The sequence below is a fragment of the Chrysoperla carnea genome, chromosome 5 (genome assembly GCF_905475395.1).
Source record: "Chrysoperla carnea chromosome 5, inChrCarn1.1, whole genome shotgun sequence".
Taxonomy (NCBI): domain Eukaryota; kingdom Metazoa; phylum Arthropoda; class Insecta; order Neuroptera; family Chrysopidae; genus Chrysoperla; species Chrysoperla carnea.
This window is the reverse complement of record NC_058341.1, coordinates 29,808,481-29,834,395: the sequence shown is the minus strand read 5'-3', so window position 1 is coordinate 29,834,395 and position 25,915 is coordinate 29,808,481. Positions and strand designations below refer to the sequence as shown.

General features: G+C 28.6%; 1 protein-coding gene across 1 annotated transcript in view; it reads left to right on the top strand.

The window, feature by feature from the left end:
* The window catches only part of LOC123300941, a 48,051-nt gene extending 22,826 nt beyond the window's left edge, over positions 1–25,225 (top strand). Inside the window, exons 2-9 of the mRNA XM_044883619.1 lie at positions 21,711–21,746; positions 22,082–22,156; positions 22,654–22,707; positions 23,069–23,116; positions 23,220–23,276; positions 23,615–23,665; positions 24,278–24,337; positions 24,791–25,225. Of these exons, the coding sequence (XP_044739554.1) occupies positions 21,711–21,746; positions 22,082–22,156; positions 22,654–22,707; positions 23,069–23,116; positions 23,220–23,276; positions 23,615–23,665; positions 24,278–24,337; positions 24,791–25,224 (815 nt within the window). The 3' untranslated portion in view covers position 25,225. The remainder of the gene's footprint in view (positions 1–21,710; positions 21,747–22,081; positions 22,157–22,653; positions 22,708–23,068; positions 23,117–23,219; positions 23,277–23,614; positions 23,666–24,277; positions 24,338–24,790) is intronic.
* The last annotated feature ends 690 nt before the right edge of the window (positions 25,226–25,915 follow it).

Genomic DNA, 25,915 nt, shown 5'->3' with positions numbered 1-25,915 from the left:
ATTGACATTTAATACTCCTTCCATGTATATAATATAATGGCTTTAATAGGATTTTATTTAACTTTTCTCATTGTACTCATGCAAAATAATAACATTATGATGGGCGGCATTTGACGGTAAAATGTCCAACACACTTTTAAATCCAGCACGAAATGTAGCTTTTAAATTTATTTCAAATCTTCCACAGCTTATGATATTATTTCAGAAACTACGTATGATCAAAAAAAATTCCGTTCAAAATTCCGAATTCTTAAGCAACTTTCATTAAAATTTGATGACCTTAGCCTAAAGTATGTTTGCTTCCAGTTTTCAAACTGTTTAAAAATTTATAATAATGTAATTACATTTAAAACATATAAATATTAACCAATCAGCACTTTCGTCAACCGTTGGGTAATCTTTAGTCTTCGTGATAAGAGGCTTCTGCAATTGCATCCAATAATTCGCACGCGAAATATTTTTTAATTTCATTAGTACCAATTTGAAAAAGTGTAAAATTTTCGAGCAAAAATCCAAATAACCATGACCTTATTCATTAATTAAACTGTATATGTTGATTGAGTTTCAGTCACAAACAAATACCTTTTTAAAAAAAAGTTATTTATGTTTTAAATCTCATAACGGGAGTTCTGGCGGGTTAATATCATTTAAATCATAGCTTGCTTGTCTAGCATAAACGTGCTAAAATGACGTGTTTTCATTGAATTTCTGCTTCAATAATATTGACATATATAAAATGTAGTGACATTTAAAAACGACATTACAGTTTACAAAATGGTGTGTAATACAATTCCTTTTTTTTTGCTTTGCTCCTATTATCTCTTTCAATATTGTATTAAATTTTTTTTTATATAGTATTTTATTCGAAGGATTTTAAAGTTAAAGTGTCCACATCTCAACAACAATGATTAAATGTAAAGATATATAATAATAACAAATTGGTAAAAATTTTCAATTAAATTTGAAATAAAAAGGATAGAATAAGAGAGAAAATTTAATGGATTTAAAATAATTTTCAAATCCAGAATGTAATTTTGTTTTATTTATATCATTCATTTAATTGTTTCTACATTCTATTGCTTATATTTTCTGGTTCAATTTTTACTGAAATTTTCTTTCTTCAACATATAAATTCCTGGTAATCAACCGATATTAAACTAAGCTTCGGTTTTTTACATACGAATGTATAATATACAGAAGATCGCACTAAATTTAGTCTAAAGATGGTAACGATAACAATTTAAATATCCCATTTCTGTCCGCCTACCAGTCTTGCTAATTCTATGAGTTCCCTAACTAAAAACAGTTTTTAAAACTGTGCAAAACTTGTTTAAAATTAGCGAGTTGTATGAAATTCTAGACATTTTTTTTATAATAATAATAAAAACAAAACTTTTACGGGGAATTTCATGCTTTTCCTTTATTTGGCTTAGCATTATTTACATTCTTTCTTTTGGTAGCTATTAATATTAGAAATTTGAACTGCTCTTTCTGTTGTGTATTTTTCTTTAAAAGAAAGCTTTTTTAGATCAGTTAACTTATCATGTTAGTAGAGTGAGAAGAAGTTTTTGAAGAGATACTAGTATAAAAACAAAATAAACGTAAATGAAATATAATGATACATCCAATAAAATAATGTATTGTCATATTCGGGGAAAAATCCAACAAAAAATATACGGATTTTAAGCAAATTTCAACCCTGCATTAAAAGAAATACAAACACAAAGTATAAACACACAACGAAAAAAAAAAACTTGTCTCACCGTAATTGTATTTTTATTTTCTGCCTTTTTTTCATTTCATTTTATTTTCTACTCAACATGCCGTACCACAAAACAGTCAAGTTTTTGTTGATGTCACAGATATAGTGAGTTTTGTTAAAAGTATAAAATGTTTCATCAAATGATAGAAGTTTCAACGCGTATAGATTCAGCAATCAGACTCATACTGCCATATGAGTATTATTGCCTAGCCATAATTAACTACGCAATGAATAAGAACCCGTGTTTTCCATACACTCCTGAGAGTGTTATTATAAGTTAAATTATCGTCTCTAAATCCATCTCAACCTATGTTCTTTTTGGCGGATACAGCTTTTGAGAGAATAGTTTAACCTGGAATCGCGGATCATGTAGGTCACATAATAACACTATCCCATAAATTAATGTAATAGGTTATAAATCGGTTGTCTCTTAGTTATTTTATTCTTACTTATAGTAACTTTTCTACTTCTATCAACAAAAGCCATACTACATGTATGGAACCCTAACTGGTTGAGGTTTGTCTCACAGTTGGCACATCATTTTATGTTTATTTCAGTTACACAATGAGAATGTTGGGCAATATATGAATGAACCTACTATACTTTTTTGTGTCTTTATTATCTACAATTGCTTTGGGCAATGAAAATTCGTTGCATACAATACATACATATTTATTTTTCTTCTACATAAATGTTTCTTGCTCAAAAATTGGTAAAAAAAAAGAAAGTTAAACCGTTATATTAAATTTTTAAGAAAAGATAATAAACTACTCTATACATATATAAAACATACAAAACATTTAACCCCACTCTGTCTATCCCCACAGTTAACCCCACTCAGTCAGTGATAGCATTATATTCACTTATATTTTTTAAGTACACCATACACTGTTGACATCATGAAAATAAACAACAATTTTACTATGTTGATAAAGATTAATTTCCTTGTGTCATGGGGTTTTATTAAAATTTTTTTTATTTTAAATTCATGTATTTAATTATAAAATTCTATATTATGAATATAAACAAAATGTAAGTATTTCATAGCCACATTGCTCACTTTCATGAACATGTTTTCAAAATTGGTTGCCTATTGTGTTAATTGGTAATTAACGAAGTCGAAAGGTAATTCGCCCATCTTGTCAGTACATAGAAATCTTTGAAATTTATACAGTAATAACTCGTATGAATCTGAGTCCTGATAAGTGAAATTTACATAATTAAAAAAACCCCCCGACAAATGCGATTTATTCCTTGTAAACCGATTTTTGGAAAATAACACTTAAAACTTATAACACTCCTTCCTAAATCAATATCAAAGTGATGGTCAAGGACATCAGATGAGATGAAAAAAGATACTTAGAGAGCTATCTATTAGGTTTTTCGATTACGGAAACCTTAACTCGCACTTGAAACACAGCTAGGAACACTCTCCGTTAAATTACTTTTCAAATGATACCAAAAAAATTATAATCGGTTCATCCGTTCAGGCGCTGCACTGCCACAGGCAGACACACACACAGACACACACATAGCGGACAAACTTATAACACCCTTTTTTTTAATTTGGGGGTTAATAATTAAAATCTTCAGGGTTGGAGTTGATAACACGCAGAAACAAGACTTGTCATGGCAGATTTTCTATTTTATCAAGACAAGAATCATTTATCGTTAGTGAGGTTACTTATCTTAAGGACTGTTATTAAACTGTGCTTTGAAATATGCTTTGAATTTGTTGAACATAATTATTAGGGGGCAAGTTTCTACGTAATAAAATTGAATATAGTTTTTGTTGAATTTCAATGTGCAAAGTATCAAATAATATATTTTTATTACTGAATGAAAAAATTAAATATTTCCGATTCGTTTAGTTGTGTTTATGTATTTTATAGTAATTCTTCGAAGAGTCAACCAAATGGCTCATATAAAAGACAAGCAAAACAATATCTATCGGTTGTTGGTACAAATGACATTTTCTTCGTAAAAAATAAAAACAACATAGAACAACAACAAAAACCATAGTAAAGTATCATAGTAGTGTAGTGAAAAGATAAGGAAAGAAAATGACAAAAACAACCATAATACTACACATTGCTTGTCAAAAATTATAAATGAGATTGGTTAGTAAATATTATGGTATTATGAATAAAATATGGAGTGGGTATTTTAAAATTTGGCATACATATTATAAGAAAAATCGATTTAGGTCTTATTGAAAATTATTATACAAAAACAATTTTGCAAGTTTAAAATGATGCTCTTAGAAAGTACAAGGTGCACGAAAAATCCCTTCATCACAGTAATGATGTTTAATTAAGACTTGATATTAAACGAAAACAAATATTACTCGAAGTAAACGCGATTGCTTTTACTTGGCTGTTGATGTTTTTATTACAAATTAATATATTTTAAGTCAAAGTTCTCAATACTTTAACAATTACTTTCAAGAAATAGGTATTTGATTGCTTCAGCATTTTCTGAAAGAAGTGTGCGCTTTAATTAATATATAGGACATGAAAATTATTTATATAATTCAATAAGATTTCGCATACACATTATTTGTTGTAAATCTCGGCCAATGATGTAACCAATTGTTTCAAGATCTCAACTATATTCAATGTTGAACGAAGGCATACGATTTTGTATATCCTCAGAGAAAATAATGACGTCAAACGAAGTGTTAGTTAAGAGCTCTACTTGAATGAAATAAAACGCTTTGTTTGTCATTAAATATACTGGGTTCGTTCAAAATCTGAGACGTTTAAATGTGTGAAGGTACATGATGGACAGTAAATAAGTAATTTTTTGGCCGAACAAGTTTTTATAACGAAACAATAATGTTCCAAACACTTTTATCACGAAAGGCAGAGTAAGTTCTCGTATACTTTAAACAACTAAAAAATAATAAAGAACAAAATTGTTACCAATAAAACAAAGAACTACACAACCGCAACATTTACAAATAATGTTCCGTGTAACTCGATATATGCACACATACAAATATACTCCCCCATTAAAAAACCTTACTTTGTATTGTTTGCCTAACGGCTATAAAAAAAACATAACACTAAAAACATTTTCACAATGGATTTAATAATAATGGTTAAAAATGTCATCGTATATGTACTATTACCTCAAGGTGTACTTCAAGTGTATACTGTGAATCAAAAATATGAAAATAACCACTGAAAAGTTTACAATATAAGTGATAAAAGATACAAAAAAGGCTTATGTAGAAAGTTATTGTTAATAAAAATAACAACTTGCAAACTTGATAAATCTACATAATTCATTAAATGTTAAAAAAATATTTCATATAATTAGGTACGTCAGATTTAGAAAACGTGGATTTCTTTAAAATGGGTAAACTATTTTTGGAGAGGTAGTTAAATTGTCATAATGTCACGAAACTTCACGAAAAATTATTAATAATTATAATAATACAACATACATACATACAAGTGAAGCTAATATAAGCGTGTTAAAATATATGTTTGAGAAGTACTATGAAGTCATATATTGTCATTTTTAAATAACATTGACGGTAAGTTTTGGATAACAACGGTTATATTGACGGTTTTTGCTGGGTATATATACAGTTTTACGCATAACATTTCAACAGGGGTACAGTAGCCAAGTGGCAGAGCAGTGTCTCCCACACCGGAGGCCAGGAAAATAATAAGGATAAAGGAAAAAATTAAAAATTTAAACTTTCCATTTCCTTGACTAAATTGTTTTTATACCATTTTCTATTTCAATCTCTATCATCCAATCATTTTGTGATAATATATGAAATTGGACATAGATAAGTCTAAAGTTTGACCAACCCTAACAAGCTTATCATAAAATATATCTATTTAAAATTATGGATTAATAACTATTTAAATAATATTATGCAGACCAGACTGATTTATTTGCCATTACAAAGTTATGTTCGTGAAAGTCGATTTATAAGTTCATATACATACAATTTTCTTGTAAAACTAATAATGTTCCAAAAAGTTTTGTCTACTTTGTAATATAACAACCATGAATCCATCTATTCAGTGTATAAAATAATATAACCGTAGTATTTAGTTGGTATAACTGTATAAGTATGCAACATTTAAACCACAAAACAAGTTACTATTTCGTAACCCCTCTTTTCATATATATAAAGGGTATTATGTAGTACCTTATGTACCTCGAGTCGTATATTATGTACCTAGATTCTCCTGTAGTTTGTCGTTACCAAATTACACAAAATTTTGTTGTGTGCGTACAAAATTTTGAATTTTTCCAAAATAAAAATATTTTTGTATTTTTTTATCAGTTTTAAGCAAAAAAAGACTCTTCTGACTTTTTTGTCCTAGATGCTTAGTTTTCGAAATAAAAATTCTTGAAAAACTAAAAATGCAATAATATTTGATTTTAAGAAAAATGTGTTATTTTTTGAATCTCGTTTAGCTACCGTATATACAATTTTCTTTGGCATATTTTAAAAAATGGATTTAAAATTTCATAAATGAAAATTTTTATTCTAGGTACTACACCTTTCCCTATATACATGGAACCCTCTGTTTATATTGAAACTACCCCTGAAAATGTTGTTCGTAGTTCATGTTCATATATTATGCAATTACATGACAACTATTTAAAACCATAAAAAGTTTAGCAAATTTGTATTAAAATATTCTTTTCAAGAAAAATTTATAATATTTGCCGTACATTAATAAACATATATAATATTTGAAACAATAGTTCAGTTCAATTCAATCGATGGGGTCAACTAATTACATTTCAAGCTTGTGGTCTCGAGATGATTATGAAGGAAATGGAAAAATCAGATATTTAACCAAAAAAGGTCCGATTATTTAAGGCATCGTGAAATTTGTAGCACATCGGGGCTGCAGAGATTCAAGTTTAAGGTATTTTTCAACCCTAGTAGCTCAGTTGGTTAAGGCGTAACCAATTTCCTTCGCGGTTTGCCTGCGGTAGTGAGTTCGATTCCCACCGTCATATCGTCACACCAAAAATTAAATTAATTTATACATATGATGAGGCTGATGTAGTGCATGTTATATGCATGAAAAAGGTGCACTCAGCCTCTGAAAATAATTGAGGGGCTGATAAATGAAATTATCAGTGGAAAAGGTGGTAAAAACACTTCTGGTATTACAATGGGCTCTATAACATAAGTGTGTCTTTCGTGGACAGCCAATATAACCTAACCTAAGGTATTTGTGATACCACTTTTCGAGTGCTTTAGATGGGTGCTCCCCCATGTCTTTTCGCTTAAAAATCTTTTATTTCACTTTCATTTTCAATTTTGTTTCTTGTTATATTTGGAAATCTTGGCGCTATTCTTCTGTGTATTTATTTCTCGAGTGTCATCAGTGCTGATGGAAGCAAAAGATTGTAAAATTCATTTCTTCGGTATATACCTTTTAACTAAGAACAGGAATTGTAATTTAATTTTTTTATTTTGTAAAAAAGGTGGCTTTCGAGTTACATTTACTTTAAACATACTAGACATAAGACTACTTTTCCTTAACTAGCCTAATACATACAATGTACTTGCTGCAAAGCATATTGTTGAATGTTTAAAATTAGTAAATTCTTTTCAAGTTTATAATATCATTTTTACTTAAAAATATAAAGCACTTTCAAAAAACAAAATATATTACTAATAAATATAAAAAATTTACCATAAATTTCCATTAAAACCCAAAAAAAGAATGAAATTTCTGTCATCGTAATTCATTCTGTTAATAAATATTAAATAAATCCTTATATAAAAATATATATATGATAAATTGTATCTCTAAATATAAACTAACATGTACACATTTTAAGTAACCCATGAAATATTTATACTTAAATTGCAGTGTACTCGTGTATCCAGAAAAAAAAAAGTTTCTAAAAACTTTAAAAAAATACATAATATTCTTAAATAATATAAAAATTGCATAAAGGGGAAAACATGATAAACAATTTTTTATTTAAAAAATTGAGCAGCATCTGTGAGTAGAGAAGAAAGAAGATAATTCGTCTAATAAAAGCATCGTCTAAGCGCTCTGTGGTTATTCTTTCTACCCATCAAATAACTTTTTTTTAATAAAAGTATTTTATCACATCTGGCGCCACAAACGCTTTTAAGTCCAGTAAATAAAATATTAAATGTACTCTGTATTTCTTTTTTAAAATCATCAACAACAATTTTTCCATTCTAATGTTATACCACGGATGCATTTATGTAATTTGGGCAATAAAATTCTTAACCATTGAATGCTACGTTATTTGAAACTTGATATAATGTTACATGTATTCTGTATTCTCTTTTTAGACTCATAATCAACAAATTTTGAACGAATTTATGGTATTTACCAAGTAATAAACTTAACCATTGAATGAAATATAATTCAAAATTTAGGCAAAAACGTGTAAGCTCTATTTTAAATTAACTTTAGACAAATTACCCGGGAACAGCATCAAGTTTTTACAGCACAAATCAAATGTAAGCTTTAATCGTTAATTGTGTTAATTAAATCTTAAAAAAATATTGTTGAATGAACTTTCGCCGATCAAAATCATAATTTTTCATTGAAAAGTATTCCGTACCTCTATGATTTCATATTGGGAAAATCATTTTGCCATAGAACAACTTATGGTTTAATTACTCTGCAACAAATTATGGTTTCAAATAGAACTACAATAACAGACATAAACTAGATATTATTAACCATAGTAATTTACAACAATATTTTTCAAAAGTACAATAATATATTAACTTTAACTTTATCCTAATATCCTGGCCAGGATGATCACAATAATCGATCTTATCTTTTGAACTTGAATAATAATATAATAAAATTTCAATATCATTCTCGACGCTCAGTTGATGAATTGATGATAGTGTAGTTGAGGTCAGTGGGACCTCAAACACTCATACACAGTGTTTGGAATAATATTCAACTTTATCAAAGCCTTTTCTTTATCAAGCAAATAATAATTTTTCATTTGTAATTTCATTTAACAATTATACTATTTTTGTGAATTATAAAGTGCATTTACTTTCATCCATTGTGCTTATTGTTTAGTTTAAAATGCAAATAACAAAAACCCACCAACAATCAATAAATTCTACAGCAAAATATAAAAGTTCTTTTGTTATTTAAATAAAATGTTTTATTTTTTTGCAAAAAGTACCATTTAAAAAAATGTATAATATAAATAAAAAAAGCTATAATAATGTTAAAAATGGGTCACAAAAATTTTCACAGTTGCAAATATTACAAATAATAAAGTTGAATGTACAATTTGCATTATTGAAAGTTTTACGTTTTAATAAAATAGAATTTATCAAAATATATTTAGTAGGGTAGAGTCTTGTACCTCGGAGACAGTGTACTTAATATGGCCCTCCACTTTTTTTAAAAGATATTTATTTATGAGACAGAAACTATATGAATTAAAAATTCATTTACCAGTGGAAAGGCAACCGAACGATTTTGTTTTCGTTTTTCAAATAAAAAAAACAAACAAAATTTTTTAGTGCAAAAAGTGAGAAACGTAGTATTAGCTGTCTATTTTGCTCCAAAAATCTAAGGACACTTAAAGCTTATTAAGATGAATATAACGATTAACCAGACTGTCAAAATTCATTGAATCGTTTGGAAGACGTAATAAAGAAATTAAAAAGGGTGAAAAAAGGCTTTAAAAATAGATAAATCTTAATTGCAGTCTGAGGTACGACACTCTCCCATATCATATAATTTGTGTCTGGACCACATTATATGAATTAATATACTGTCTACACCACAACTTTAGCTGAAATGATAATTGACTATGAAATTAATAATTAAGAGATATTGATTGGGACGATAGTGGTGTATTTAAACAACTCAAAACCCCATGAGCATATTACCCAATTAATCACTTTTCTTTATCCAATTATTATTAATTAATAAACTTTAAAAGCATTCTGTTCAGACATTCAAATATATAGAGCAAATTGATTATTTTATCTAAAATAATTTATAAAAAACTAATTCTTGACTGACATACCAAAGTAGGTACATCCGAAATAACTGTGGTTACAAAGTTTTAATCGTGGGCGTATTTTACGCCGTAAACATACACTTAATAAACGTTATTAGATAAGTAATTTCTTAGAACAAAATAAAAAACCATTTGGACATTTTTTGCCTTTTCTAGATATCACATAAAGATATCTTTAAGCTAAAACCAATACTTTTGCAACTATGTTCAACATCGCGCATTTGGCGAAATGGGGTCTAGACGAAATTACAAACTTTGTTTTGGAATTTGATAAAACTCGGTTGATGGGGTAATTTTGATCTAAAAAGTATAAAAATCAGGTTAATTTAATGATTGGATGCAGAGTTGAGATATCGCAATATTTGGATCGATTTTAGTCCGTATCTCAAAAACTATTCGACCAGCCATCAAATGCACCCGATTTTTGTCCTTTTTGGCTCAAAATTACCTTATGTACTGAGTTTTATCGAAATTGGAGATAAAAAACAAATCTCGATATTTTGCATTTTTTAAAGGGTACCCCTTTGATAAAATCGAGAAAATAGAAAAAAAAATTTGTTTTGGAATTTGGTGACACTCAGTGGATAGGGTAATTTTCATACAAAAAGTATAAACATCAGGTTAATTTAATGATTAGACCAATAGAAAGTTACAATGTCAGTGAGTATCATGGGCAAAACTTCATTTTCAAAAAAGTTAGAGTTCCCCACCAAAAAATTAAAATCCATAAAATTGTAAAGAAACGGGAGGATGGATAAGTGAGGGCTATAACATGATAGTCTTTGTTTTTAAAGGAGAAATTGCCCAGCAAAGCGGGCGGGTATCTGCTAGTAATCCATATTACTTATTGAGATCAAAAAGAAAAATTTTTTGATATATATATTACGGCATGTATTTTAGGCATTACAAAAACTATTATAAAAAGGAACCATTAACCCGTCAGTGTAAATTCATATGACCCAACCATTTATTCAATTATGGTTCGTAATATTTATGGTTTTGCGGTAGTGATTTTATTAGCTCTAATATTGGTAATATACTCTCGACTATTATTATCTGTTCTCTGGTATCTATCTAAATGATACTACCAACTGTTTAAATTCACTATATTATAGTAAAAAAATTTTTATATTAATCTTGGACATCCCCTTTGTTATATAATGTGTCTCAACGTACTTTTTTTATTATTATTTACATTTTTGAGGGGTTGAAAAAAATATTTTAAACACTATACATTTTTAACTTTCCAATCGGAAGCTCTTGCTTTCACTCCGAAAATGAACATCAAGATAATAAAAATAAAACATCATTAAGAATTTTATCTCATTTATGACCTCAGAATTTCTGTGAAAAGAGAAAACTACAAAATTTTAGTTGATAACGAAGTTTCGTGCTGCGTAGATTCGATTAGATTTTATGCCAAAAAGAAGGAATCACAAGTAGCAAAAGAAATTTTGGACGTTATTTATTAGGAAATAGGAAAAATTCAAATCTTAAATATCATAGAAATAATAGGATTTTTAAACAAAATAATAAAAAGGGTCTCATTGGAATATATTTAAGCCCATATTGATTACAAAAAAGTCGTTAAACAAAAGACTTTGACTAAAAACATTTTTTAACCCCCGAACTAAAAAAAAGGGGTATGTGTGTGTGTCTGTGTATATGTGTGTCTGCCTGTGGCTTCGTAGCGCCTAAACGGATGAACCGACTTTAATTTTTTTGGTTTTGTTTGAAAGGTAATTTAACGGTTAGTGTTCTAAGCTATGTGGTAAGTCCGAGTTTATGGGTTCCGCACCCAAAAAAAATAAAAAAAATGGCGACGATCTTCAAAATGCTTTAAGGAATTAAGAGATATTACTTGCTTAATAAGATCATGAATTAAAGACCATGTTAGTTGATGAAATATGTTGATTTGGCAAAACTTGGTTAAACAATACTTCTTTAAACAAACACATGTAGCCGAAAGTCGACCGCCTTTAAACAAAACAGTTTGTTGGCTGTGGGCCGGCCCGTTAAAGATAACACATGGAAAAACTAGTTAATTTCTTTACAGGAAAAACGTTTTGCCTTAGAACGTTTTTGTTGTATACGCCGGCTTTTCGCAAAATATAAATATCTATAACAAATATCAATGTAAAACCTATATTTAATAATAATTTGAATGATTATATAAATTAAATTCATCGTAAAGATGTTGATCTAGCTTCCTAAGGTCATATCCACAACGACTTGTTAAAATTCGTTGTTTGATGCAACCCTCTATGCTTTCGTCAGTGATGTATTTATTTAAACTATATAAGTGTACCTTTTTTTTTAAATTTAATATTTTCTTTTACAGGCGTACTTTGAACAGCTTAGGGGAAAAATATTTATAGTGTTACAATTAACTTATTTGTAAAATAGTTTCAATTTTTTCCTTAACGACTTTTATGTTTCCCTCTTCGTCAACAATAATATTAAATTAAATTTTTTTTTTTTGTATTTTAATTTGTTTATGGAAATGCGTGCATAAAGAAAATTAGGGTGGAAAATAATATTTGTTTGATTATGAACACAGTTTTCATTTAAAATCCATAAATTTGAATTATTCCATCATACAATTGGGTTTCGTTATGCTTCTAACATTGTTTCTTATGAATATTTTAAAATGGATTATATTATTAGTTTCTTTTTTTCAACATGTGTGAGCACAAGATATTGGACTGAGTAAACATTCTTGTGATGCCTGAAATATAATTTCTAATTTCGAAACATCTGTAACAAGCGAAGCGAAATAATATAATTTCACTAAATTTTACTCTTACGGTGGCATTTCATTATTATGTTTCCATTTCTTAATTGATTTCAATGATTGAAGACAGACAAGATTCAAATAAATATCTTGCATTCTTTATCTTTCTCAAAAGTCTTTTTCAACCCTTCTACTACCTCCCAATATTTCATTAGTATAGGTCAACTAAGCTTTCGTTTATATCTTAACGCGGCAACGTTTGCTAATAGTATTAGCAAAAGAAGAAGCTAGTATATCCAGAAAAATTTGTTTCTTATCTTTTTTGCCGATAAATGGTTCAGTTAAATCTCATTAGCTCGGACAAGGGCATCAGAGAGTTTTAAAATTTCTAGCCATGATTTAATAATACATGGTTTTTCGACATCTTTCAAGAATACCTTTTTCTCTGGAAAAAACCACAATAACAAAGGGAGAAAATTTAACCTATTATCTAATTCTTTGAATTCTGTGAATTTTGGCACTTTTATATAGGTAATTGTGTTTCTGAAACGCTCTCGATTATTTGAACGCGAAAAGTTGAAAAAGAAAAGTTGCTTTTCCTGTTGAAATAATTATGTCGAGAAATGTGTTACAAAGGCAAAATGTGAGATTATAAACTATTCAGACTAATCGAATACTTTAACTGTGTTTTGTAAGAATATTTTTAAATAGTATTCAATTAAAAAAGTTATCGTCAAGATCCAGTGTATTGACACCATTTAATTTCTTTCTCTTGAGTTATCAGCGATAATCTTCACACTTAATTGTAGCTAGCCTTACTTTGTGGAGCTCCGTAATTATTACTCGAAGAAATGAAACTTCCAATTTACTTTGCTTTGTCCACTATATTCTCATTATTTAAGTAATTTAAAATACATGATATATTTCGTCTAATACAGTTTGAAAATACCTGTATTAGACGAAACATGTATTTTCTTTAAAGCCTAATAAACTTCACATTCGCAAAACATTTCGAATGCACATCCAAAATGTTGTGTATAAAGCAAGAAAGATTAGAATATTAAGAAATTCTAAAACATTCTGTATATCGAACTTGCCGAATAAATTATAACATTTTAATATTGGATTTTTTAAATTGGGACCTGTCAGTTTTAAAAAATCTTACATGATAATATTTTAGCAAATCGCTATATCAGTTATAACATCTTTCGATCTTTCTTCATAAATCTCAATATTCACCAATATCCACTTCCTTGTTTGAATTCTATGTGTAAAAATAATAAAAATGAAAAAAATTATAATATTATTATAATTCATTCAACAATAAGTCTAATAAAATATATCAAAATATACAAAAAACAATAAATTATGATACGAGATATCATCAAATATTAAAGTTTTTTTTTATTTTTTATATATTTTGTATATTTATTGAGAATTGTATATAAAATATTTTTACCACATAAATAATTGAGAAGCTCACATATACAACAAAATCGCTTGTTCGTTTATTTCTACTTCTGTCGAGCGAATACTCGCAACTTCTTGACTTCTTTTTCTACTAGTCGTTCATTTTAGCATTAACAAAGTTTTATAAATATTGATAACTGTTAATTGAATTTTTGTTGGTTTAATGTTGGTTTAACTCTTTAAACATGTTTTCGATATTTTTAGTTTCTAACGAATTAACCGAATTCTATATGAGTTATTTATTTAGTGATCCATTGCATAGCCTATGACAACACATTATGTATTGTGTAACAAGTGAAACTTGAAACATATCTTAGAACACTCTCTGCAAAAATTGCCTTTTTCCTTAAAGCCTTTTCTAAACTGAGCCGATTTGGAGGATCATCGCGAATTTTTAGTTTTTTCAGGTACGGAACCCTAAATTGCACTTGAATAGCTCAAAACACTCTAAATAAGTTACCTTTCCAACAAAACCAAAAAAATTAAAAATCGATTCATCCGTTTCGGCACTACGATGCCACAGACATACAGACAGACACACACACATAGCGGTCAAAGTTATATCACCCTTTTTTTAGTTCGGGGATTAAAAAGACATCATTCTTAAACTTTATTTTAATTTATATATTCTTTCCACCGCTTGCATCCCACTTAAATTTATACGTATTTTAGTTCTGAATAAAAACATCATTAAAATGTACCTTTTAGGGTACAAATTTTTATTGCGCTAAGCTTACTTTCAATTATGACTGAATTTTGAATTTCCTGAACTTTTGAATAATGAGAAGACTGTGATCTCGAAACAACAGTTGTATTATGATACTTCACTTACAAATATTTTCTGTTTGAGCACTTCTTCAGCGTAAAAACTTTATTCAACTAGCTTCATTTTCAGCTCAATTATATCTCGATTATACAGTAAACTGTAAATTTTTGTGACTTTGAAGATGATTCATGACCATATTTGTGGAATATTTTATTTTCAATAGGGGGAATGTTTGGAGTCAAGGAAAAATCGAGTACAAAATCGATGATGCCCATTTTTGTTGTCAAATGGCTCCGTGAATAAGCAAAATTATGGATTGAAGAATGCTTCTTACATTCGCAAAAAATAAGAGTTTGGTGTTGTATCAACGTACAAATAGGAAACATTTTTTGTCTGCAATCGAAAATAGTAGTATAGCTACCGCAAAAAGACGCTCCTTTGTGAGTCATTTGTAAATTAAAATGTCATGCCTATAATTTTAGGAAATCATATTGATACAATTTTATCATCCGGCCTGTTCTTACTTTCACTAACAGTTCTTTCGATTTAAACAATTTGTCCCGTCTAGAATGTTCCAAGTGTATGTGAATATTATGAAAAGTATATACAGTGAACCCTATTTGGTTTAGAAATTCATGTTCTAACTATTGTATAAACATATAATAGCGTTGTTTGGTTTGTTTTTTGTTTTTTATTTTTTTGTTTTTTTCAAAAATATATCGTATATGTGTTTATGTTTATTAATAAGTAATTCAATTCAAAACACAATGGCCTGTTTAACATAATTTATTCAAGATACAACACGTTTATTTTAATATACAACATAACATTACAATATGGATAAAATGCTTGTTGTTTTTGCTATAACAATTTTTTTTGTTAGTTTGGCTATATTTCATTTATATATTGTTTGAATTGACTAAAAAAAGTAATACCGACTGACTGTGTGTATGAGAAGCAGTATACGAGCAGGTTTGTAAGTTTAGAGAGAGATATGTATAGAAATGGTCCCCCGATTTTCAGAAGAAAGTTTAATTTAGGTTGTGTTCGTTTTGGCTGCGACCCACTTTATGCTTGCATTCAAACTTATGCCTAAAATTTTCCAATGTGTGTTATATGTAGACTTGTGTATTTAACGAATGTAATAGTTTAACAGAGAGCTCTTTATTGTGCCATCGAGTTCATGGATGATTAGCGATCACAACAGCCCATAATTTTAAAAATTTTCAAATTTTTTCATTTAAAAAGATTAAATGTCTATTTCTTAAGAGGTATGTATCATTTGCAAATTTAAAATGGAGCCTAAAGATTTTTCTATGTCTTGATAAAATTTTAAGGTTCCCTCGTTTATCTCATGTTTTTATCCGACCTGGTTTCGTTGTGGCTTTGTCTGATATAATTATTAGGATAGTAAATAACAATAGTCTAGAAACACTTTTGAAACTGCATGACTTTCATCCCCTTTTTAAGTTATTTTTAAATATACGTTATCGTGAATATTTCAGAAAATTTCAGCACACAATGTATCAAGGGATCTTCCGTCCAAATACTGACTGTGTCCAATGTTGCTTAATTTCAGTGATCGGTCGGCAACTTTAACTTTTAACATAAATTATTTTCAAAAAATTAAATATTTAAATTCAACAATATTTACAATGTTGAGTCGTAATGAGTTATAAAGTGTGCATATTAAATGTAATTTATATTAGGTTCAGGTTATTAACAGTAGTGGTCGTGAACCGGTGTTTTAAACGTGGCATGTATGCTACGTGGGTTATACATTACGCTCCTTAGATGACGATACAAACCATGGTGGCCATTTCGAACTAGAATTTTTATCGTGGCTAAAAAAGTTTCCATTTCAATAAATTATAGCTATACTTATTTTAAAATTAGTGCATCCTTTTGGTCAAATATTCATTTGAGAGAATACTACTTGAATATCGTAGCCAACTATAAGTAAAAAAAAAAAAAAAAAATTCCCGTTGTAATTCAAAAGCATATATTTTGTTATAACATGCATGACAAGCATATTCATTCGCTTTACATTTTTAACAATGTTATACCGTTTGTTATAATTTTAGATACCTGTACAAAAATAATGCAATGAACACAAGTAGTAACATACAGTCATGTGCTGGTATGCACTAGCGAAAATGTAAATTTATCTTCACTAGGCTATGTGAAAAACATATATAAATCTATGAATATTGTATATGTAAGCTGTTGCCATAAAAACTAGCCATTCTAACATAAAAATTTTGTAAAAAAAATCAGGAACATCGTTTATTTCTTAGAAGAAAAGAGGATAGGGGCCATTCATTAGGGTTCCTCTCGTAAAAATGCATAAGATCTCTCAAACTCCCCCCTCCCCCTTCTTACGTAAGATTTAATCCCTTTTTGCATTATAATAAACCATGGTTAGAAAAGATGAGATACACTAAGATTAGTGACACAAAAACATTCTAATATCAAATTTTAACTCATAAAAATTTACATACGATTGGGCTTAACCATCCCCCTCCCTCCACAAAAGCACAATAATAAAATTTTAAAACCCTGCCCTGCCCCCCTTTTCTAAGTAAGCAATTATGTATTTTTTCTCATTTGAAATGTATTGCTTAAGCTTGTCTTAACCCTAACAGCTAATATACACGTCTAACAGTAATGGGAGATATATTATTGCTTCAAAAGTTCAAATAAAAAAATTAAATATTTATTCAGACTTACGAGTGCAAAACTCAATAGCATAAACGTTATCCCATTACTTCTTTTTACTAAAATATTTTTATCAAAAAACTCTGGAATCGATAAAAAATACTACCTAATATAGAAATTAAAGTATCCTGTTCAAATTTTCAACACTCTGGCATATTCTAAGTCAAAATAAACGCAAAACTTAAACTATCACTTTAATGTTATAGTGATAACACTTTGAATGGTATCACACGTGCAATTTTTATTACACAGAGTCTTCGAAGTGAAAAAGGTTCACTAATTCGTTCTATTTAATCCTGTGTTAGAACGGAAATGTACTTTCGTTCATAAAAAAACATCGGTCTATTATAGTAGAAATGTAGTTTACTATTCGTCGTTTACTATAAATTAAGAGACTGGAACAGGCTTTCTGATAGAATGTATCCCGATATTAATTAGTTTAGAAGTAGCAAATCATTTCGAGGGCATTAGAAATCACTTGGTTTCACGTTTGCTATCTTGGGAAAATACAATGAAATTCCAAAATTCATTATGTAGTAAGCAATCTTCAGTCACGTTATTTTTTTCATTACCTCAGTAGAAAACCATGAAAAACCCTCAAAATTTTCGCTTTTTGATTATTTTTTAAGAATAATCAGTTATTTTTGTCATGATGGAAATCCCTGACGCCCTGGGTGTAAGAAAGTGTCGCTAAAATTTCATAACATGAGTAGTTTTATTGTTTTATAATATTTTTCCTAAAAAAAGAAAAGCTAAAAATTTCACAACTTCATGGTTGAAAAGATAGACTCTTTTTTTTCATATTAATTTCACAAGAAGACAAACATGTAGTAAGTAGGTAGAAGATATCTTTTGACGTTAATATAAAACAGACATTTTTTTTAAGAAAAAAAAGATAACAAAATCAACGTTGATTACATGATTTTCTTTCACGAACATCAGCACAGACAGACGACATTTTTTTAATTAAATTTTCTGTTTAGAGATGCTACAAGTACCAACTTTATTTGTATGAGACGTCGTATTTATATTACAAACGACTATTATTCACACTCGGCTTAGAATCTTATCCTCAACAAATTCTTGATTATTATGCTCAGAAATTTTTCATATATTCCATGTTTTAAATTTGAAAATTAAGAACGTACAATGACTGGGTGGAATCATGTTCCTTCTCACCAAGTGGTATTAATTGCCGGACCCAAAAGTATTCATATGGAAAGAATTCGGTGACGCTATTCGTTTATCTTTATACTTCTGAAGAGTTTTAGCATATTGAGTAGGTGTGAGTCGATAATCGATAGTCTTATCTTTTCAAAGCTGTCAAGATGTATGAAAATAGTCCTTTTGTGATGTTTTGTCTAAAATCTTTTGGTTGGCTTCTGCCTTTTTCTCAAAGACTTATATAAGATTTTTGTGTTGTAAATAAACCATTATTAAAAATCGAATCTTTCAAGAAAGAATTTGCAATGTAATGATTTGCTTTAAGCTCGAAATAAAACTTTATATTCTGAAGAATAGTTACAAAACACAATGAAACTCATCATTATTATTATTAATTTAACATAATTCTAATTCTTAATGAAAGCAGACGCTAAAAAACAATATTTTAAAGACCACTTTGCACTCACACTTACTGAATGTTTTTACTTTTTCTTCGAAATTTTTCATTAAATCGTCAATAGAAATTAATGTAATCAATTCAAAAAATTTAATCATCTTTTAAATTTTGGAAAATTATCTCTAACAAGGATGGAACAGGAATTTCATTTCTAAGGAGTTTAGGGGAAAGTTAATACTTGCTAAGACCAAAAAAATCCGTCAAATTGAGGTACAGTTTGCGCTATTGATGAGCGAGACCAATACCAAGGCCAAAACTAACAGTGTAGTTGACTATTTTGGTTCAAGTATCTTTTTCTTTCTCATTGGTCTTGGGCTTGCAAGTTTTGTTTGGTCTTGCAAGTTTTGTTTGGTCTTGCATATGTATAACAGCAAGATGAAAGTTGGTACGACACCCAGTAAGACAAAAGGATCGTGATCAATGTGTAAGACAAAGAGCAATGTGTAGGATAAAGACAGTCAAATTAGCCATGTTTTGGTCTTGGAGGTCATCACCAAGAATGAAGTTGTACCCCAATAATGAAATATTTTCGTGCATATATCCTAAATCATAATATAAAGCAAAATTTAACAAGAGCCATCTAAGTTTTATGCTTTATGAAATATTTACTCCTAAAATGATTGGAGTAATAGAAGTTTGTGTGGAATCATTTGCAGTGATTTTTTATAAGTTACTTAATAAGGTGAGAAAACATTTATTGCCAGTTTGTGTGTTGTTATTATGTAAAATAGTTATTTATTTTTTTATACTTTTTTTGTTAAAATAATTATATTCAGAGTTTAAAACGTTTGATGGTGTGTATTGTGGGTTGCACCAGTTTCTTACTTAAGTGTTAATAATGTGATTGGTTAGCTAGTTCATTCATTTATGAATTTTAATTAGTTAAAAGACTACCTTGAGGCGGTCATTTCAACAGTAATAAGAAACACATATCCATCCGGTTTCTTTTTAAATTATTATAGTAATGAATATATTATCGTTTTTATATTACATATATTATCATGATATTATTATATGAACTGTCTTCGAATAATTAATGTATGCGTGTTTTTTAAATTTCTAGATATAGGAAGCTAGTGTTTTCACCTCGAAAATTGTGAAAACATTTCTATATACCTGTTTGTTCAACTAGAACAGTACCTCCAAACTAGTTTTAAGTCTATCCCAATTAAAATATTAATTAATAAATATATAATTTCTCTACAAAATAGCAGCGAGTTCTAGAAAAACTTTGAAAAACGACAAAAAGATAGTTATTTCTATCTTCTCAAAACTAGATTTGACATTTAAAATGTCAACAGGGAGGTAAATCAAAAAGTACGATTTGTACTTTTCATTTAAATAATCAAAACCTTTAAAAAAATTTGGTATTCCATTGTGCTACAAATTCTGTTGACAGCTCAACGGCAGCTTACAGAATTGCCGAAAAAAAAAAACACTTTGCGGAAAATTTTAATATTATAAAGAACTGTTTCAGTCTGTGCCTGCCCAAGTTTCTTCTCGATACATCACAGAAATAATATTCTAATTTTGAACGAAGTGATCGTGATCTTAAGTTAAGTAACAATAAATGTTTCTAGAATTTATATATTTTATATTCCTTATATTTACAAGAATCTAGTAAAAACAAAATGTCTTTGTTAGTTTTGATAAAATATTTACCGATATTTTTAGTAAAGTTTTAGAAATCAGGCATTATATTTTCTGTAAGTTTAGTATTTACAACGATATGTGACATTTCGGATTTCTTAGCTATTATAAATTAGTAAATTATACTTATTTAATCTAGCAGAGCAAACTTTAAAAAGAAAATTGTAGCTCTTATATTTCTTAGTATATACTTAACTTCATAAAAATTATTGGTTTGGCTCCCAATAATCTTCACAACAAAGTTTACATTATTATTATTACATTTATTGAGTTACCTACTGGTATTCTGTATTTCAATGGTTTACCATTTCTGTCAAATAAAGTAGTTTTTAATATCCTCTATAAGTATAGAAAATATTTAGCTTCATTTTCAAAGATTCAGTGGTTTGCGTAAATAAATCCATCATGCTTTTAATTAAGTTTTATGTACTTGTGTGTGTTTTATTGACTTATAAATTGGCAATCCATAAAAAAATAGTCTTTTTCTTCAAACGTTAAAAATGTTTGGACTTTTAAAAGTCTTTTTTAAACGGAAGGAGTTTACAAAAGTCAAAATATATATGACCGTGCATGCAGACCTTGAAATACTGATCCTGTTGTAACTTCTGATAATTTAAAATGTGGCTTCGTTCATAACAAAGTAAAAAATGTAAGGTTAAAAGTACCTGAATAAAAATGGGTTAAGTATGCACATGCCTAAGGGTTCTATCATTTGACCTACGCTAGTAACAACAAAAAAACATTATATCGGATTTTCCGCGAGATGAATTATAAAAAAGCAACATCGTGCCATGTATTGTTGAATAGGTCTTTACAAATGCAAATGAATGTTTCAAATATTTTTTCCCCTTGGGTGAATATTTACGACCTGATATCTCTCAAAATATTTAACCGCCCCTAATCAACGTAAAATTATGTAAAAAAATTCAAAAATATTTTTTTGTTACAGGTGATAAAAAAGAAGTAAAACCACAAAATGTTACAAGTGAGTATGTAGAATTTACTATATTACTTCAATATAAAGCGAATATATTACTTCAGAGCATTTAAAATGAGCTTTTTTTACAGTTACTTATTATACCTCGAAAAGTAAACTTTTTCAGATTTGAATTACTGGAATTGTTAAAGTTTGTGTATTTATATGATTGAATTGATCTGTTACTGATTATTTCATTCTCAGAGTTTAGAGTTTCAAAATGAAATAAATTATTGAAAATAAAGTGGGTACTGAAATAAAGTATTGAAGTATTTCAATATTCTATTTCAGTACTTTTTTTTTTTTTTTAAATATTATGGTTTTTAAAATTTGTTACTTTGTAGTTACAGCTAAGATCGATGATCGATCAGAAAAAGGAATTCTTCTTGGACAATATCCTCTACCGTCGAATATCACACGTAAGTATTTATATTAAAAAATTCTTTATGATTTTTATTACTATTATTAAACATACAAATTATACCAAAACAAAATTAACTTGTAGATATTTACTAGTTAGAAAAGACGTCGTAACAACTAATTCAAAAAGCTTTAAGCTTATAACCGCTACTATTCATAATTCTACAACAAGATCGAATTTGGAATTATTGTAATTTAAATAGGAATTATCTCTAAATACACCTCTTATTTTTCTCCCGTTCAGTTTTGAATTATACCGACGATAAAAATAGGAAATCGTCATCAGCTGTAATCAGTAACTAACAATCGTTTATCATAAATACTAGAAGTTTACACATAAATAGGTACAATATTAATCTGACATCCCCTTTGATGAGAAACCATTTCTAAATTCCCAAACTATATTCAAAGAAAATCGGGGTTTATTGTTTTGGAATAATTTTTTTCCCAGCAAGACCGAAAGCAAATTAAAAATACATTTAGTTTTTGTTTTCAGTGAAACAAGACAAATCGAATGAGCACATCCAACTTACAATACTTAATGAAACTGGTGAGTATTTTGTTTCCGCCATAAATTTTTAAGAAATAAAATTACAGTTACTTCAGAAATTGAATCTTATGGGCCTTCCTCTTTTTTATAGAAAAAAGTTCAAATTATTTCTAACAGAGTCTACTAGTTTCTATTATTATGCTAAAATAGAAAATTCACTAGAAGATTCAATTTTAGAGTCCTGTATATTATATCAACAAAACATATTTTTATTTTGATAAAACAATATTCAATTCCGCTTATAAGTATTGCTAGTTTTCTTAGCAATTATTACTCATTAAGAGTTTCATGGTCTTAGCGATATTGTTTTGAACATAATTGTTTAATATTAATTTAATTAATTTCTTGCCGTTTGTTTCAGTTATTGGTAGAGATATTGAGTTACTCATTCAACCGAATCTTTTATCGTGTGAGTATTTAAAATATGATAAAATTATTAAAAAAATATAATTTTGCCTTTAAACTAAAATTGGCCAAAAATTTCCAATAATAATATTGGGTTTTTTTCGCAGATAGACTAAACGTCAACGGTGATTGGACAACACTATCTTTTTCCAACGATATTACTTGTAAGTAGTAAAATTATTTTTAAATTTCATTAATTTTTGGAAATAAGAGCAAAAATTAAAATCGATATAAATCTTCGAGATACGGAAGACTCATGGTAATAAAAAAGTTTTTCTAATCATTCATATTCAGTAAATACAGCAAAGATATGAGAAACCATGACCAATAAAACGTTGCTTTCGTTACTTAATTAACTGGAAAATATTAATTTTCATTATTTAATCTCTGAAAATGTACCAAATATTGACCCAATTCAAATAAAATATGGATGCCTCTAGAAAGATTGGCATCACTTATTTATTCTATTTTGTAGAACGTATAATAAGTTTTTATTTTGCAGTGATTGCTATGAATTCAGAAGAAGTGTATGCTCCAGGACACCATTTACCATGTAAGCAATTGTTTTCAAATCTTATACTAGTAAATGAAGACAAGTATTACATTTATTTCGAAATTCCTACCAAAAAAGTAATACATTCAGTTGATTCCTTGTCGGCTTTTGACAGAAAACGTATACCCTTTGAACAAGAATAAATATCCAAAACCTTGCACGTTTTGTGTGACTTTCTTATACATTGATTTTTCATCGACAAACGTATAGATCCGAAAGTAAATTTTAGATCGAGATTTGTCGGCGTAGGCTCTAATATTGGTTGCATATTGACATTCATATGCATTAGCCTACACACACATGGCTGGAAAATAACTAAGTTATAACAGCAAGATTTCATCAAACGGTAGCCAAGGATCCTTTCTGATTTAAGGCTGATGGCTACAAAATCTGTGATATCACTCCATGCCTGGGGCATTATGTGTCAAACTCCACAATTTTTTATAAGCAGTCATCTTAGCAATAGTCACAATAACATCCGAAACTTCAATATTCTGCATTATACAAAAAGGTGTTTTCTCGGCCATAAATGTTTTGAAAATTTGTAATTATTAATTTGAAATATCAATAGATTCCTCTATAAGTAACCATTGCAATCTGTTTATTTTTCAGTTGTCCTTTATGAAAATGAAAGAGTAGTTGAAATATTTATTCCAGCCACCAAAACTACACGTAAGTATTAATTATAAACAATTAGTGGACTCCCGATTAAATAGAACGAATATATTCTTTATTTAACCCTTCATCCAGCTTTGTTATTGTATATAACCCATAAAGCTGGATAGTGACAAACTGAATAGTGAGATGTCTTGCACTTTGTAATCTGGTTATTTGTAGTTAGATAAAAGACGAATTTAGTTATTTAAGTATGAACTTCTAAGGAAAACAAAATATTCTTTATCCCAACGGATATGTCATTTTTGTCAAATGTTCGGAAAAATATTGTAGAAATCCGATATCCGACATAATTTGCAAGATTTTTGACACTTTTAACTACGAGGGGTGTTTGGACACATATTCCTGACAACCAAGCCACTTATATCAGTGAGCCCTTTTAATTATAGACTATTTCTTCACACAAACTCTAGGTACACAAATTAAAATTGGTTTTATTGCATTTTAAAGTTACGCCAACCACATACTTACTACCGCCTGTTACACCTGCAACAACAACATCTCCAACAACATCATCCTACTCAACACCAACTACGTTATCAACAACTTCTACTGCATCATCAGCCGGAACATTTACCAAAATAAAGGAAGATACTGTTAGACAATTAACGAAGCTCATAAACTACTTATCAGTGAAAGGTCCTCCTCTAAGAGGATTAATAATCCTGAAGGCAAAAACTTTAAAGTTATTGTTACCTGTATCATTTAGTTCTGCCTCCGATACATCGCCTGTAACAGAAACCGCATCTGAAATCAGAGAAAATACGAACAAACAATTGACAAAACTTTTAGACTACATAAAAACTGATAATACTGTAGAATGGAACTGGCTTATTAAACTAGATGCAAATGCATTAAAGTTATGTCTATTAATGATCAATTAAATTGTGTATGAACTATGATAATATGTAGAGTCACAAGACACAATTTTTTTTTTGTATAGACCGCTTTCTTATATTGTAATTAAAATGCTGTAAAATATTCCTATTTAATATTGTAATCAATATATTTCACAAATAAATTGCATTACATTTTGCAAAAAATATGCTTTTTTTTTAACTATACAACTCTTAAAACTACAAAGGTGAAGCCGTTTCTGTTGAAGATTTTAGAAGATGCTACTTTATAAAACGTCGTTCGTCTCGAATTTTCGTCCTCATAAGTCTGCACTTTTAGCACATAAAATGTATTTAGTCAACTATGTGAGCTTGAGGATTATTTATACTTATTTTTGTTTACATGCTGAAATTATTTCAAAATGACTACGAATAACGTCCGTATTTTGTAAAAGGCGTTTGTTACATGTTTTAATGAAAATACATAACATTTCTTATCAGAAATACAAATATAGCAAGCATTATTAATGTTTTCAAGCAAAATCAAACGACTGAATCGTTTATGTGTTCTATTGAGCAGCAATATCAGAAATAGTGGGTGTACGAGTGTAATGTGGATCTGATCACCATGCGATGGGGTGAAGTGAGCACAGCATAATAACTAAAGTGTATATATATATATATAAAATCATAAGATATTTATGCATGGAAATATCATTCTATAAATGACGAAATATAA